Here is an 18,101-nt window from a genome sequence, read left to right on the forward strand (position 1 = left end):
TGCTCAGAACTGAAGTCCTGTCTTTTTTTCCCTACACAGGAAAGGAGATATTTATCACTAGAGCAGGCGAGGAATAAGGGCTTTTATTACGATTGGCTAACTGAATCTAAACCAGGTTAGTTTGCCTTTTAAGAAACCATTTTCTGCCTTATAAGATTACAGAAGATTTATTCTTTTCAGGAGGACTAGCAGCAATTTGAAAACCAATCTTGACTTCAGTTAATCTGAGTATTTCTTCGGATTTTAGCTTTTTGTCACAAAATGTTAAAAATAATTATTTTAAATTACGGGTGGAAGCCAAATGCCTATGCCACATCCCTGGGGTCGTCTGGAGGGTTCTGTCCCTCTCTTTACTCTCCCCTTATCTTCCCTCCTTAAGGATTCACTTGGTGAAGTGGATAAGATGATCTATAGGACAAGGGTGGAGAACCTTTTTCAGCCCACAGCCTCTATATTCCCTTCTGGACCATTTTCTGGGGGCCATGTGCCAGATTGTCTGTAAATGTTACCTTTTGTACAATAGGCTAGTTTCTACACACGTCCATATAACCTTGTGCATCATCCATCCAGGCAAGCAAGAGGTATGATGGGAGTTCAAGGACACATTCTAGCCAGGCAAAAAACACTAGGAGGATGCAGAGTAGGGCAGGGAAAGGGTTGTGTCCTAGAGAGAGTCCCTGGGATCAGATAGAGAGGCCTGGGGTACCATAAGCAGCTTCCAGGCCCGAGATTCCCCACCCCTGCGCTAGAAGTTCTATCTAAATCTCCTACTGAGTTTCAAGTCTAGTACGGCTCCTGCATATTTTGAAGAGTGGATGGCTTCCTCAGCTTGGAGATCTAATGGAGCTACTAAGTGCCAGCTTCCCTAAAGATTTATCATACACTTTATCAGTAAAGGCTGAAAAGGGTAAGTAAAAATTATGAAAATCTGTTTGCATCAGAACATAGTTTTGCTTACGTTAGGCCTATTCATACAGAGAGAGAGCTTGGTAAGGACCATAGCTCAGTGCTGGAGCATCTGCTTTTCATATAAGAAGATCCTGGGTTCGATTTCCGGCATCTCCCAAGTCAGGCTGGGAAACATTCCTTGCCTGAACCCAGGGGAGCTGCTGCCAGTCAGTGTATGTAGTATAGGGTAGACAAGCTAGATGGCCCAATGGTCTGACTCAGTATAAGGCAGCTTCTTATGTCCCTAATTTATTAATTAATGAAACATAAAGGATAACATGATTCTACGGTAGTTCCTTATAGATACATTTGGCAGGTAGGTTCTAGATATCACTACAGAATATCTGTAGCAAAGGCAGACATTTTGAGTCTGCTCTTCACAGAACATAACTATATCGAGGGAGCACTTTTGCTAACTCCAAGCTGGAGACCCTTATCTTCTTAAGAGAAGACATGGATGTACTGTATAGTTATTGAAAACTTAGCTGTGTGGTACTGACATGAGGATATAACCTGATTTAGGAATAGTACTAGTTCTGGACATACTGTAGAGCCAAGTCTGCATTTTTCCTCAACACAGATTCAGGGTCCAGGGTAAAGTGACAATCAGCAAATGGTAGCTGTGAGCAGCCTTGCATCAAAGCAAGATTGTCTTTTCAACTATGGACATGTAGAGAGGATTGCATGAGATTTACATTATTTAGCACATTGGGAATGTTCCACAACAGTCTGCAGTTGAGCACTGCAGAATACAGCAGGCAAGTGACCAGTGGCTTTATGCTGGCATGATTTTTCACATAACAGTGGCTTACTTCATCTGTTGGAGCAAGTTATTTTCCACAAAATCTCAAGCCATCATAAACAAGTTATTCCATAAAATTAATTTTTTTGCCACCCTTGCTGCAGAGTGGCACAGCTTACGCTTGAAATTTTAGCTGGTAATATTTAATCAGATCAATTGATATGAGGGAGTCAAACGTAAAACCAATGGTTGTGCTATAACTTGGACTCATTGGATATTCCACACACTCTTATTCCGCCATCCTTCCAAAGAGGCAGACATTTTCTGTAAGATTGCCTGTCTAGTTTAAGATTGTATTTTAGTTGCCATAGTATTAAGGCTTTAAATACCTGCAGTGGTATGCATTGTGTATCAGATGTGGATGCAGCCCACATACTGTAGTATGTTCCAAATTACAAAATCTGCACATTGTGCTTTTTACAGTTAAACCGCTGTTCCTCGGCACTAGAGTCTTTGAAGATTATGATGTGCAGAAGCTGGTGGAATACATTGACTGGAAGCCCTTTTTCGATGTCTGGCAGCTTAGAGGCAAATACCCCAACCGGGGATTTCCTAAAATCTTCAACGATAAAACAGTGGGTGAGTAACACAGTAGCGTTCTCTGGTGGAGAATCTAAAAGGTAGATAGTGTATCTTTAAATTGTGTGAATGTGCACAAAGTAGAAGCAACAGTACACATGAGAGCCATGTTAATTAGAGAGAGATTGGTCAGTCATTTTGAAACTCACTAATGTGCAGGTGCTGTAGGAAAATTGTGACAGCTAGTGAAACATCAGCTTTAAACTGTAGGAGCAGACGAAAACTGTAGGAGCAGACGAAAGCAAATAATTCACTGTCCCACCCATACCCCATTCATCTTGGGGTAGATACATGACAAATCTTCTGGGAGCCACACTGCCATGGTGGCAGGACAAAAGTGGGGGGCAATGGATGTGACTTCCTATATCCCAACACACATTGTTCCTTTCAGACAAGCAAAAAGGCTTATTATCCCAGCTGGAGGACACATTCCAGACAGCCTAAAGCACATATGGAGCAGTGGTGTTTAGGTGGAGGCATGGCTCAGAAAGAGTCTTAAGGGCTGGATCAAGGTTTGCAGGCCTCATTTGCTCCCCATGCCAAAGGTTCCCAATCCCCACCCTTGGTTTAAAGCAACTAGATCTTATGAAAGGTTTGTGAATAAACAATTCAGCTAGTTGCTTGTGGTGATTTAGAATCACTTTCAGAAGACCAGGCAGTATTTGACTTTTAAAAAAAAGCCTGCATTTTTATTAACGTAGGCATGTGTTGATAGACTAGTGCAGGCATAGGCAACCTTGGCTCTCCAGATGTTTTGGAACTACAATTCCCATGATCCCTGACCACTGGCCCTGTTAGCTAGGAATCATGGGAACTGTAGTTTCAAAACATCTGGAGAGCCAAGGTTGCCTATGCCTGGACTAGTGTGTAATATAATGTTCTGGCCTAGTAGCTTTTGTGGAAGACTTGGTTACAATGCTGTTCTGTTTACATTTGCTGTGTTTGCAGTAAATTTGTTTTGCTCTGAAACATTTGATGCTAGCCCAGATTCATATTGTATTTAGTCTTGTCTATGTGTTGTCATTAATAGATTATAACAGTGAAAATAAAGGAAGTGAACTTTATGATATAGCTGCAAAACAATGAAAAATAATCACCCAACTTTTTTAAGTTAATTTTTTGTAAGTGCTTAAGGATTCTTTCTCCTTTATTAGGGGAAGAGGCAAAAAAAGTGTATAATGATGCGCAGAATTTGCTGAAAACTTTGATTACGCAAAACAGATTTAAAGCTAAAGGTCTGGTTGGATTCTGGCCAGCTCGGAGTGTTCAAGATGACATTTATTTATATGCCACAGAAGAGGAAGTGCAGTCTTCAGTACCAATAGCTAAATTCTGTGGGTTAAGGCAACAGGTAGGATGTAAAACTCTTCTACTTAACATCAAAAGTATGTTGATTTGTGTGCCTGGAATAGTTTTGGAGTTTGTATAATTAAGGTGTTCATTCAGGTAAACCAGAGGTTGACATATTCGGACCCAGTGGTAGAGATCTGGGTGATCTGCCAGGATATCTGTAACAGTTTTTGACATCCAGTTTTCTAACAATAGCCATAACTAAAAAGCCCCCTGCTAAATTAGGTTACTGGAAAGGAGCACTTGGCAGGAGAAATCTGGAGCAGATTTTCATGTGAAAGGACTTGAGAGTTTGGTTCCTAGTTTTTGGTACTGATCACACATTCTTGGACTGAATATGTGCTCGGAGGCACCCTTTTCTTTAATTCTTAGTGTATGTACACCTGCATGAGCCACTTTTTTGCACCTGCAGCTGATTGGTGAACCTTGGGGTTCTCAGTGTGTGTTTTCTTTGCTTTGGCTTGTAAGTTAAATATCTGTTTATAATTCTTTTCCATAAATATTTAAGAACCATTAAATTAACGTTTGAATTGTATATAGGATGATGAGTTTGTTATAGTTGATATAGCTGTAAGTGGTATATCATAGTCTTTTGATATGTGTTCTATTTTAATTTTGGAAGAATTGTAAGTTTCTGTTTATCGTGCAGCCTTCTGGCATTATGCACCATCTTAATATAACCTCATAAAAGTTTTCATGTATGTTTGAACATATTGGGGGGAGAAATACAACTAGACCTTCATTTGTTATTGCAGGCTGAGAAAGACTCTTCTTCTACGGATCCCTATTACTGCTTGTCTGATTTCATATCCCCTCTGGAGTCGGGTATACCTGACTATTTGGGTCTTTTCGCTGTGGCCTGCTTTGGAGTAGAGGAGCTGTGCACGGAATATGAGAAGCAGTCCGACGATTACAATATCATAATGGTGAAAGCACTGGGAGATCGGTTAGCAGAGGTAATTATACTTCTGTTAAGTTTCATGTAACAGTTTTCTAGGAGACTGAGATCCAGGTGAATTAATTGACAAGAGGGATTAAAGAGCTGGTGGGAGGGGAGATGTGTCCTAGTCCAGCCCCAAGCTGTGCTTTCTTTAAAGTAGATAGAATGGGGGGCTCCCAAGCGTTCTGGACTTCTGTCTGGTGAACAAGTAGAAAGAAAGGATGCAGGTGAACAAATCCTCCAATTCCAAATCAGACATCAAATTTGCATTGGGATTTCCCCAACAAGGGGAACACGAGAAGGGCCTCTTCTTCATTATTATTGGTAGACCAATTAAGTTGGTAGCTTTTATTGCTCTGAGGAAACATTGCTATACCATAGTCATCCATAATTTTGTAAACTTGCAACATGAGCCGTCTTAGTTCTCCCTGTTTCTGAAACCTTTCGCCTTACAGCTTTTGCACACCTTGCCTTCCCTTCTAGTAATTTTGTGATTCCCTCTGGATTGTTACAATGACATTTTTTTTTTAAAAAAAAAAATTGAGCTGGCTGTGTTGTAAGAATTTTTTTAAAAAAAGAATGCCTGGATTTGAGCTTTTGTCTTAAGTTTTTCCTATTTTATTAATTTTGATTGAAGATTGTATTTTTAATTCATGTTTTTTCTAATTGAAAACAATGAAGCAAACATGATAAGCAATTTAAAACTGGTTTCATGGACAGAAAACAACTAAATAAGTACATTTTCTTGAAGATTGTATTTTTTTGCAAGGGAATCATCAGACTGGCCACTTACATGCATCAGAAAGGGCAAAAAGAGAGAGCATATTGTTCCAGAGTCACTATGGAGTCATATTTCTTATAAAAAAAGTAATAAATAAAAGTATACCAATTTTCCTTGTTTCAGCAGGGTTTTGGAAAATCTAATTTGCTGAGGTAGTTATTCTGTTATCATACTCTCCCAAATATATGAATACCAGGAGGCCAAAGGAGCAGGGTTTGTGCCTTTCCACAGCTTAGCTCTTCTGAATGTTTAAAGGATATGTTTAAAATGCAGAAATAATGGCCCAGCTTATTTTTATATGAACATTTCAGTATAAATAAGGAGATGTAGGAAATAACCTGGTTTCTTCAAGGCTCTTGTCTGTAATGAATTGAAGTCATGGGTAAAGTATACTGAAACACATTTAAGTGATAGATAAAAATAAGTGTGTGTTAAGTGCTTGGATTCAGATTGCAACTTGCTTCTGCTTTGTTCCAAGGCATTTGCTGAGGAGCTGCATGAAAGGGTCCGGAAAGAATTTTGGGCTTACTCTGAGGGTGAACAGCTGGAATTTTCAGACCTGCGTAGGATCAGATATGAGGGGATTCGTCCTGCCCCTGGGTATCCCTGTCAACCTGACCACCTGGAAAAACTCACCATGTGGAAACTTGCAAACATTGAGGAGGCAACAGGTACTTTAGCTGAAGTCTGGTTTTAAACTTACTTTTTTGTTTATGTTTTTAAATAGCCTTTTACATTTTCTCTCTTTTTTTGGCCTTCCAACACCTCCCTAAGTCTCCTCCTCCCCTGGGTCCTTCCCAAGCAATCTGTCACCATGTCTGTATTTACTCCACCCTCTTCTGGTTCTGGGAGACTTGGGGTGTGTGTGTGAGGTGTGATAAGAATTAACTTCTACAGCACCACCTTGTTCGTACTCAGATGAGGGAACATTAAATAAAACACGAAACCAAGGAAGTAAACTCAAGCCCAGCATCCAGGAGGGACCCAGCATTTATTAAAACTGTTGCAATAGGACAGCCTTGCCAACCCACTGCTCTGCTGCTAGTTAGAAGGACTCTCACCTGGATTACAAACAGGTGGCGTTGAAGCGAATTCTTACCACAGAAGAGACCTGGTAGCAGCAGGACGGGGACCTTGTGGCAGCTTCAGTAGCCTGCCTCATCTCTGGCTCTTGACCCCTTCCTCTCCACCCTCTGCTTCTGCCTCTGGTCCTGGACTGCTCTCTGCCATGGACTCTCCCTCCTCACTAAACCCTGTTACCTCTTCAGCTTCCGACACCACCTCCTCCCAGTCCCAGTCTACCTCCCTCTGATCACTGTCATCCCACCACCTCTCCCCTGGCTCTGAGCCTTCTTCTCTTTGGGGGTTTCCCCACCTGGTGCCTCCCACCACTCCTTTGCATCCAGCCAGTCCATGACAGTAGCTCATTCACAGAATATACTTTTTTTCTGTAACCAGTAAGGTATAACCAAGTAATGTTGTACAAGAATGCTGTGGGGCAGCCTCTCCCATTCTGCAGCCTCCCAGCTGTTTTGTACTACAACTCCATCAACCCCCAGCTAACAGGCCACTGATCCATGGCCCTTAAATTGGGTTATTAGCATAAGTACCTATTTCCAAAGCAGTACCTCTTTAAGTGCTTGAAATGATTCACGTTAATTATCTTGTTAACCCTCAGGTGAGGCACGTCAGTGTCGTAATATCCATATTATACATTGGGTAACATGGCAAGCGCTGTAGCTTGCCATGCTGTGAGTTCCTCGTCGAGGTGGAATTTGAATCAAAGCACACCACACAGCTCATTCTCCAGCCACAACACACTCTTCTAAGTAATAAACCACAAATGTTTTCCATTGACCCTTGCAGGTATTCAGCTGACAGAATCCTTAGCCATGCTACCTGCTTCAGCAGTGTCAGGTCTCTACTTTTCCAACCCTGAATCCAAGTACTTTGCTGTTGGGAAAATACTGAAAGATCAGGTAAGGCCTGAGCACCTGTAGCAGTTGTTTGACATCCTTTCTTGCCTTCCCAGTACTTTATATTTCAATCTGATACGGGCCATTTCTTTTCAATGTGGATGCTGTAAAACCCACAAACTTTTTTGAAAATAGTTCTTAGATCTGTAAACAAGATCTTTCTGACATGAACTCCCTTAGACCTTTTGTGTCTTTAAAGATTTCTATCCCAAAAGAAGTATCACAAACACTTTTTTTAAAAGGCCCACACTCTCCAGCTCCTTAGCAGAAAAGGCTTTCAGAGTAACTTACATAAGATGAATAAAAAAAACCCAAGATTGTTAAGCCGATGGGCAGGGACTGTCTAAAAGACACGGCAATCTAAAAGGCTTACTATGGTCTTAAAAAAGGGGATGAGAAGAGAAGAAGAAACTCTCAAAATTACATAGCAATACTTATAAATACCATCTGGAATAGAAACTGTTCAGGGCATGGTGGAGCCAACTGGATTTTGGTCTCTTGGCAAAGCTGATGAGTTGCCCTGTATTCCATTTCAGCCTCTGCAGACACCCATTAAGCAGGACTGCACTCACACCAACTAGCCCTGAACCCGTTGTTTCACTGTAATAAACCAACAAACACATTTAAAAGGCCATAGATTGCTTAATGAGCCAACGTCCTGGTTACAGAGAAACATTTTTTTTCCTGGCACCTAAAGATATGTAATGAAGGCACCAGGGAACCCTCCCTGGGGAGAGCATTCCACATACAGAATGCCACTGCAGAATAGGCTGTTGTTGTGCTGCCACCCTCTGCAGAGAGACCTCTTATGGAGGAGGCACACAAAGAAGGGCTTCAGATGATGGTTGCAGAGTCCAAGCCAGTTTATTTGGGGAGAAGCAGATACATTGGGTTAATTTTTTAAATGTCCAATTTGGATCTGCAATTTTTGACATTCTAATTCGAACATTTTGTGTTTGATGCAGTAGTTTGGAAGTCTTTGTATTTTGTCTTGTTTTTTGTCTTGTTTTTATACTTTATATGTAGAAATGCATTTTTTAAAAAAAATAATAATAAAAAGGATCAAAGTGTACAGAGCAGAGGTGGTTAGACTTAATTTTCCAGATACTTTGATTGCACGGAGAGGTTGAAGCCTTAGCTGTTAAAATGCTAAATTAGCCCTCTCTTGGTTCATTCTGCAGGTTGAAGATTATGCCTTAAGGAAAAGCATGCCTGTGGCAGATGTGGAAAAATGGCTGGGGCCCATTCTTGGATATGATCCAGAATAACTGTATGTGCATTGAGGGTGGGGATGTGATAGGGCCTGTGTCTTGAAAGATACGAATGAGAAGAAAAGGCAAAGCTCAGGACTCACGCACAAGAAACAGGTACCATATGGAGGCAACATCCCTGCCCCCAACAAGCTACAGTGTCTGCCACAGCGAAAGCTAAAAAATTTTTGGCTGTGGAGTAAACCTTAGTTTTGGTCACCATAGAAAGTCAATTAAAATGGCCAACATGTGGCGACCATTTAATGTACAGATACAGGTTCCTATGTATCATGTCTATGTATCATGTTTCTAATTAAAAGGTCCTCCCACTTCATTTTTGGAGCCCGATGTAAAAGAGATGAATATGTACACGAAATGCTCCTGACTTGCTAAGATTTGGGGCTTTTAATCAGAAAAGTTTAGTCTTTAAATGTGCTGTTAGAGGAACACTAATGAAACGCTACACAGAGCCCATAACCCATAATTATCTCCCTGTGCGAATATTGTTATTGGGTTGAGCACAGCCATTATTATTTATTTGTAGCCATAAAAAATTATGTCAAGACAAATAGTTGCACTGATATGTCCCACTGCCCAGGGATATGAATATAATCACAGGACACTGATCCTTGATTGGACTGTGTGTATATATAAAATGGCAAATAGAGTCAGAAATCTGACAGATTGTAAGTGCCTTGATTCTGATTTCCACGGTAATTTCTCTTTTCAGCCTTTGTCTTTCTAAATAAGCTTACCCGATTGTTCACTGTAGCTCAACTATCTGGTAGACTCAGGAAAATCATGTAATTCTTTGAATTTTTAAATTTCTACTTATATTCACGGGTAGTTAAGCTTTCTGTTCTGTTACTACTGGGGAAAGTCTCTTTGCCTGTCTTTTTTGTTATATACCAACATTTGCCACAGTATTAGGCTCTTAAGAAGTCTTTAGGTGTTTACTTCTTAAAGTGTGGCACCACACTAGCTTAACCTGCTGCCATAATAAGGTCGGTCGCTTGAAATCTCCACTGAAATTCCCCACTCAGTTGCGTTTTTGAAGACCTGTGCAATTCTTTGAATTTTCCCAGTTCGAGAAATTAGACTTCCACAATATAATTTCATGCATTTTATCTTGTAGCATGAGAATAGCACTCTTATTCAAAGAAGCATAAGTATAATTTATAAACAGGTTTTGATAGGTTCTGCTCAGGGCCTCGATAAAGTGAAAGTAAATAGTTTACATTTCTTAAGCTACAAAGAAGCATCTAATTTTGTTATACTTGACAAGATCCTGTCCCAGGACCAATAGATTAGAACTTACTCCAGAAAACAAGGTAAAAACTGGACTAAGCTTGACATTCTTGAAAGGTCAAATGTATCCTTTCAAGAACAGTTGAAATGTGATAGACAATTCATAACAGGTTGTTCTTGATGAGTGGACATATGGATATGTCCCCAATGGTTCAGACTGCCAGTCAGCGTGTGATGTGCTGAGCTGAAATAAGTGTATTCAGTGCTGCTTGAGGAAAAGTTGTTTGAGTACCTTAGTTCCATTATCCAAGTGTCATGGAAGCTGCTGCAGCATGGCTTCTTTCCATACTCCTTGAATAACTTAGATAGCCCCAAGGCTTTTAGCCCTCCGGGTGCTACTGCATTAAAACTTCTATTGTCTCTGACCATTGGTCATACTGTTTGGGATAGACGGGAGTTGCAATTCAACAACATCTGGAGGACTAGGATGTTCCTCGCCGCTGCACTAGAGCATTGCCCCTGTTTCCATGCTGGAATGGAAAGCTGTGTTACTGTGATTTCACAGAGGAAACAGAAATATATCTTGGGGTGGATTTATTTTGACTACAGAAGGACAAGTTCACAAAAGGATCAATGTTATACTAACTGCATAGAGAAGACAGTGATGTGGTTTGCACACCGTTGTCACATTAAGCCAAAACATGGCTTAGCGCAAATACACAGGCTTCCAAAGAAGATAATTAGGCCATTTTTCTTGTCCTCAGTAGTCCTGCAACTGCACACTGAGCTACACCATCATTTGCCTTAGTGTGTCAGGGGATCATAGTTTTGCTCTCCTGGACCAATCACTAGCCATAAACTATTAAGACAAATCTGGATTTGGACAACATGCCAAACCATGACTTAGCTCAATGGAGCAGCCGAATGGCAGAGACGTAAGCCACAATGATCTAATCTAATGCTTGTGTGTTCACACTAAGCCATAGTCTGGCTCTTTGACATGTGAACCAGGCCTATGAATGGAAAATCTGCTGCTTGCTTCCTGAAAGTGTGTTTTTCAGCTACCTAGTCCAGCAAAGCTGCCTTTAGGCGTTGATGCATCTGCAATGAAACTTGCTTAGCAGCTGATGTCAATAAAAACAAGAACTTTGATTATTAAACTGCCAAACAATAGAACAGATTCAGAGCATTGTGAAGTGCAGCAGGAAATATGAAAATGGATGTTTAAATAGTCAAATCTTGTGTGCGTGCTTTATGTAACGGTACATTCTTCTGACTTGCATAATGTTTTGTATTATAAATGCATATTGAAACTGAGTTTCAAAAGTTTGCCATTAAATATTGATTCAGTCAAAGATAGCCTTGTCCATTTTTGTTTCTCTTTTATTAAATGAATGTAAGTAGAGCCACAATCTTCAGGGATAAGACTGAAAGAAAAAGCAACAAGAGTTATTTATGATGGATGGAGGTGGGGGTGGCTGGAATTCCAGCCTCAACTTCCAAAAGAAACTGTATCATTGCCAGTCATTGCTTCTAATCAACCCATGGAGCTTCTGGCTGTGAGCTCCCTTTGGTCTTAGGCCTGCCAAAGATTCCCACTCTGACTCAGGGACATCTTCCAAGAGGTGAGTACTGTAATCTGGGTGAATGGTGGTATATATATATATTTAATTGTTGTTAATACCGAAGTGTTACTCCAAACTTCCTTCCAAATGCCTTTAGCATCAGGGTCAGCAAAGGACTAATCCTTGCTCCTTTGGTTCTTTAGGTCCCCTTCTAGATCTCAAGAATCTTTAAGAACTCAAAAGCCCTTCTGTTTAGAGAAAAGGCTGCATCCCTTGTCCTTTCAATAGGTATTTCCATCACCGACCAATGCAGCGCTCCAACTTGGCCCAGCCCTTCCACCATAAAGATAAGATATCTTTATTGTCATTGTCCCCTTGCGGGAACAACGAAATTACTCGGTTGCTACATCCACTCAGATAAAGCATTCCGCATAATCCAAAATTACAAAACCTAATTAAAAACAGTAAATATAAAGTATTGTGCATTGGTTGTGCAAGGTAAAGGACCCCTGGACAGTTAAGTCCAGTCAAAGGCGACTGGGGTTGCGGCGCTCATCTCGCTTTCAGGCCGAGGGAGCCGGCATTTGTCCACAGACAGCTTTCTGGGTCATGTGGCCAGCATGCCTAAACTGCTTCTGGCACAATGGGACACCGTGAGAGAAATAGAGCGCACGGAAATGCCGTTTACCTTCCCACTGCAGTGGTACCTATTTATCTACTTGCACTGGCGTGCTTTCGAACTGCTAGGTTGGCAGGAGCTGGACAGAGCAATGGGAGCTCACCCCGTCGTGGGAATTGGAACTGCCAACCTTCCGATCGGCAAGCCCAAGGGGCTCAGTGTTTAGACCACAGTGCCACACACATCCCTATTGGTTGTGCACACAAGGGCTGGCATTTGGCAGAGTCTTCCACTTTCTGTTTTCCTAAGTACAGTTGCATTTACCAAGTCATGCATACGTGGGACTACACAGAAGCCTCAAGGAAAAATAGCAGGTTGCTTCCATGTAACTGATGTTCTTCAAGAGATCATCTATGGAGTCGCACAAGCTGAAGTTGGTTCTGTAGACAGATATTTTGATATTTTGAGATCTTTTATTCAGTGTCATTGCACATGAAGATTGCACAGTAACTTCAGTTACCTGAATTATTTCAAGGAGTTATCAAGGACCACCAAGTCCTAATGTGGGTTTGAAGAGAAAAATGCTTATTCACAGACCTAAAATTTGAATGTGTAATTGCTTTGTGGTTTGAGTAAGCAATTGCTTGGAACAGCTTGGGTGAGGATCCATAAAGATTTTAGAAAGTGGTTTCTTGGGGACAAACCATAAAGGACTTAGAAGGTAGTTTAAAGTAAGGTTACCTGAGGGGGGGATGTAATTATATTGAGGCAGAGGCTAGAGGAAAGTTTATTTTGAAGGGAGAGATTTGCCAATTGTGTTATTGAGCTAAATTTGATCCTATAGTTTGCATTGCCTGCATTGTATAATTCTGAGTGTATGGCTTAGCCCCCCCCCCCAAATATTCCGTGGATGCTCTCAGTGCCTCTGCGTCTCTGTACCAAAGAAGGCCAAAGTGCAATGAAAATATTCAACAGTGAGACAGCTTGCTATCAAGGCCGAATAAGCTGGCCTTGTCTGGAACACAGAATGAGGGGCAGAGAGAGGCTTATTATCAGCAGATGCACTTCCAGCCTGACGCTGGAAGTTGCTAGCTTGATGCGTAGATTAGCCTTACTGAAGGCTTTGTTGAGTCAGCATGTGTTTACAAGATGGACCGGACACAGGAAGATCCATATATGTATTTGTAACCTATGACCCTCTTGCGTGCACACTCTTACAGAGGAGGGAGTGAAGGAGCCCAAGAAGTGTATAAGCATCTTTGCAAATTTGTCTTTCTTTACTCTTGTCGTGAAATATAGATCACCAAGAGTCTCTCTAATTAGAGATTAAAGTCTTTCTCTGGATTCAACCCTCTGAGTCGTTATTGACCGTCTTTGTCCCTGCCTGGGCGCAACTTAAGCACCCTTATGAGCTAATAAGGCTACATTTCCAAGGCTAAAATTTGTAGACGTAGAGCAGTACAATTTTCCCACCACAGTATGACTGAGCATTTTCAGGGAGCAAAGGAAAGGATGGTGAGCCCATCAACACAGCATGCCATATTTGGCTCATGGCAGTTGATAAATTGATCCGGTACTGAGTTAGGTATTAGCATATATCTCAACCCCATGAGAAACAAGTAGTCTCATTCTGATAAGGGCAGCCAGGGTACACCCAGGTTTGCTTTCTCTGTTGGGCTTTGAAAGAATCTGCACTCATGGGCTTTGTGTTGCCTGCAGGTTGAATGTTCAAGGGCATTCACAGAGTGTCAGCTGAAGTGAGTCCTTTGGTGTGGCTGCAAAGATTACCACAAAGCATCACTTAGAGGTTTTCCCTTCCCACATTTCTCTCTCCCCTAGGTAACTTTAATTACAGGGTTTTGCCCTTGCAAGTCCACCACTAGTTCCTTCCTGCTGCCCTTGGGTAACCCTGTTTCTTGGGGGAAGCACATGTGCCTGGCAAGTGGCAATGATGTCTTACTTCCTGGGGATCAGGAGGTTCGCCCACTTCCTTGATCATCCTGCTAGCTGGTTGCCACTGCAGCCTCCCACTCCTCTGGAGACTTCCCTGGTGCTCTCTTTTCACATGCTTGCTGGCTTGTGAATGCTTTATGCCATTAAGCTGGATTTCAGTGTGTCTTGTACAAACCTCTGCGATGGCCTGTCGGTGTTTATCTCCCTGCGAATTAAACCAAAATTCCTCTCCATGTGTGCTTTAATACAGGAAATGATTCATTTCAGCAGACACCATGTGCAGTATCTGTTGGATACCGCATTGCTAATGCTGAAGTTTGTTTTGAGCTGCAAAGTACTTGAGCCTAATGCTGCTATTCAGTGTTTTTTTTTAAAAAAAAAGCATGAACCTGATCTAGCCGACACCCTTTATGCACTTATGTGTTAGTTGTGACCTTGCAATAAAATCCATCAGCTAATTTAGTGCTGAGGCTGGTTGGCAGCAAGCACTGAGATAGATGTCTCATTGATCACGCGGCTCATTTAACAAACTGCCCTTTAGATACATGTTGGTACAAATTGTACTCTAGTTATTATAAATTACGCTGCCTTTTTACTAGCACTTTTCAGGACTGCTTGTGCTAAGTGGTTTGGAATTCAAGATATAACTTGTCTCAAAGGTCTAGTTTTGAATTAGGTGGTATACCAATGTCTGGACTGGACTGCCTCAGACTACAAGTTGAGATGCACATAATTCAATGCACTTCCCCTTTAAAAAAATCCCCCCAGATGCTGTAGGGCAGGTGTCCCCAAACTAAGGGCCGGGGGCCAGATGCGGCCCAACTGCCTTCTAAATCCGGCCCACAGATTACTGTAAAATTACTGTAACACTGCCTCTCTGTCACCCTGACAACTGCACAAGCCTGGCTAGAGCAGAGAAAGTATTGCATGGCCTACCCTGACCTGTTGTTTTGCTGAGACCCCCTACAGCAGGGGTCCCCAAACTAAGGCCCGGGGGCCAGATGCAGCCCAATCGCCTTCTAAAACCGGCCCGCGGACAGTCCGGGAATCAGTATGTTTTCACATGAGTAGAATGTGTCCTTTTGTTTAAAATGCATCTCTGGGTTATTTGTGGGGCATAGGAATTCATTCATATTTTTTTAAAAAAATATAGTCCAGCCCCCCACAAGGTCTGAGAGACAGTGGACCAGCCCCCTGTTGAAAAAGTTTGCTGATCCCTGCTGTAGGGGCTCTGTATGAGAACCTTTCTCCCTGACAATTTTATTTTGTTATCTGTGGGAACTCTTGCTTGTTGGGAGGATTATTGACTCATATAACCCCCCCCACCTGCAGTCTGAACTGGTAGAGCCCAGGGACAGCTTTACAGGTTTAATGAGAACTAATCCTAAAGTGGCAGGCTTTTAAATCCTATAAAAGTCTTTGCAACCATTATTCTGTTCTAGATAGGTTTAGTTCCATCATAGGCCACACAAGTCCCGTCCCCCCCCCCGCCCTGTATTTCTCGCAGTGGAGGATGGTTGTCAGAAACATTGGCTATGCGTTTGGATAACCTGCATAAAAGATCATAGCTCCAAAGGGCACTTGTCCAAGCCTCATACATCCAAGGGCTAAGACTGACTTAACCACTCTCTTTGCCCTTAGGTCAACGTTACAATATTGTTGCACACCATCCCAAACTCTGAGCCGTATGAGATTTCAGGGGTTCCAAGTGCTTACCCAGGGTTCATGTTTCCTTCAGAATGAGGCATGGTGAAGACTGCGGTGTCTTTATCCTTTATGGTTTATTTACACATATATACAACCTGAGCCTACGATGGAGGACTTTACAGCATTAACACCCCAAGAGGTTCTTGCATCCCCCAGAGCTGCAGCCTTGGAGTCAAGCAGAAATAAAACATCGCTCTATCTTCCCAGCTTGTTGCTTTGCTTCAAGCTCACGTCATTCCAAAAACTCTGCTCTCCGCTTTGTCTTTCTAATTACCCGTGATTTGCGGGAAGGGGCCCCACCCATTTGCTATCTCATACAGAGCCTCTTCCTTTGTTCCTTTATGACCCATTGCCTCACTAGGAAGCTAGCCTGGCTATTCCAAGAATTAGAAGAAAACCCAGGCATTCAGGCTAACCCTCCCCCAAAGCTGATAACAATATATTAGGAAAGCCACAGGGGTTTGGACTGCAATCCTGTACAAACCCACCCATGCTGTTTAGTATTGATAGGAAGACATATGAAGAGTTAGTTACAGGTAGGTAGCCGTGTTGGTCTGACGTAGTCGAAACAAAAAAAATAAAAAATGCTTCCAGTAGCACCTTAGAGACCAACTAAGTTTGTCATAGGTATGAGCTTTCGTGTGTGCATGCACACGAAAGCTCATACCTATGACAAACTTAGTTGGTCTCTAAGGTGCTACTGGAAGCAATTTTTTTTTATATGAAGTGTTGTAGAGGTATCATCAATACAGTGGTATCTTGGGTTACAAACGCTTCAGGTTACAGACTCCGCTAACCCAGAAATAGTACCTCAGATTAAGAACTTTGCTTCAGGATGAGAACAGAAATAGTGCTTTGGCGGCGCGGCGGCAGCAGGAGGCCACATTGGCTAAAGTGGTGCTTCAGGTTAAGAACGGACCTCCGGAACGAATTAAGTTCTTAACCAGAGGTACCACTGCAGTCTGTCTCTCTGTCCCTCCCTCTCTCTGTTTTATTGCTATCAAGAGATGCAGTTCGAATCTTTAGCAAGTGGTTACAGGCAGTAATGGGCTTAATGTGGGCCAATAAATTGGAATTGAATCCAGGCAAGATGGATCTGTTGTGTGTGAACAATTCTCATATATAGGAATTGGTAAAACTCCCTGTTCTGGACAGGATTTCACTCCCCTTGGAGGAGCAAGTGCGTAGGTGGGTATTCCTGAAACCATCATGGTCACTAGAGGCTCAGGTAGCCTTGGTGGCTAGGAGTTCCCATGTGTGGCTTTGGCTGACGCAGCAACTATGGCTTTTCCTGGGTGGGGATAGCCTGCCTACTGTTACCCATTCCCAGGTAACCCACAGGTTAGACTATTTGGATGTGCTCTATGTGGGGTTGCATTTGAAGACATTCCAGAGTTCACAGCTAGTGCAAAATGCAGCAGCAAGTGTAGTATTAGAAACACCTGCAAATGACAGAGGTTGCCCCATTGGTTGTTTATATCAGTAGTCAACACAATGGAATGAGTAGTCTACAGCTGTCAGTATTGGGCAAATTGGCATTAGCATGCCATTCTTCTTAGCCGAGTAATGCCTAATAAAAAGGAAGAGATGCGGCCAAAGCAGAGCTTGAACTCTGACATGCAAGGAGTGAAAGCTTCCCTCCTGAGACTAATAGTACCAGCGGTGGTCATCAGGACTATGGCAGAAGAAAGTCTTAACTCCTGTCCTGCCTGCTGCAATCCCAATCTTACTTGGGCCCTGCCACATTCATTCATTGCATGCAACTGACATTACATCTAGTTTGATTCTTTTGCCTCCATGGTGCCGCTGAACGTCACATCTACAGTTCTGTGCAATAATAGCCAAAGGACCAAGCACATATAAATTATCTCCCCCCTCGTACTTAACCCTTTTCCGGGAGGAAAAAACCACCCTTTCATGTCTGCCGCAGATGTAATTTTTCAGCTAATGGCTTGATGCAATCTTTTCAAAGCATCCAAGAAAAGATTAAGAGCAATCACCTCACAAAACCTAGCAGCACAGCTATTGATTTGGGCTGCAGCCTGATTGATGAAGGTGTAGCAGCCTCCTGATTCAACACATAACAAGTATTTCAGCATAAAGGGAGTGGCTTTTCTTTCTGAACGCAAACACAACAGCCAGACTTTCAAGCTTACATATCATTGTCGTTTTTCTGTTAACTATTTACTGGATTCTAAGCAAAAGCCATCCAATTAGAAAGTCACAGAATTTTCCTATTTATTTTTTTTAAAGCTTTTGAGTTTGGGGATATTGTCATGACGTTCCATGATTTGCATAATAGTTCATCACTAGCTCTGTTGCAATTATGCACACTTCTTATTTCCCATTAGTGGTGAGATTCCCCCCCCCCCAATTCATCTTT

The 18,101-nt window shown here is 42.1% G+C and overlaps 1 protein-coding gene across 4 annotated transcripts in view; it reads left to right on the forward strand.

Annotated features, from left to right (window-relative positions):
• The window catches only part of MTR (5-methyltetrahydrofolate-homocysteine methyltransferase), a 56,217-nt gene extending 44,988 nt beyond the window's left edge, over window positions 1-11,229 (forward strand). For all 4 annotated transcript variants that reach the window (XM_035108383.3, XM_088666459.1, XM_088666458.1 and 1 more), the window contains 7 exons: window positions 40-115; window positions 2,174-2,329; window positions 3,484-3,680; window positions 4,435-4,635; window positions 5,879-6,071; window positions 7,267-7,379; window positions 8,558-11,229. In XM_035108383.3, the coding sequence (XP_034964274.3) occupies window positions 40-115; window positions 2,174-2,329; window positions 3,484-3,680; window positions 4,435-4,635; window positions 5,879-6,071; window positions 7,267-7,379; window positions 8,558-8,644 (1,023 nt within the window). In that variant the 3' untranslated portion in view covers window positions 8,645-11,229. The remainder of the gene's footprint in view (window positions 1-39; window positions 116-2,173; window positions 2,330-3,483; window positions 3,681-4,434; window positions 4,636-5,878; window positions 6,072-7,266; window positions 7,380-8,557) is intronic.
• The last annotated feature ends 6,872 nt before the right edge of the window (window positions 11,230-18,101 follow it).

This window comes from Zootoca vivipara, chromosome 3 (genome assembly GCF_965207765.1).
Source record: "Zootoca vivipara chromosome 3, rZooViv2.hap1.1, whole genome shotgun sequence".
NCBI lineage: Eukaryota > Metazoa > Chordata > Lepidosauria > Squamata > Lacertidae > Zootoca > Zootoca vivipara.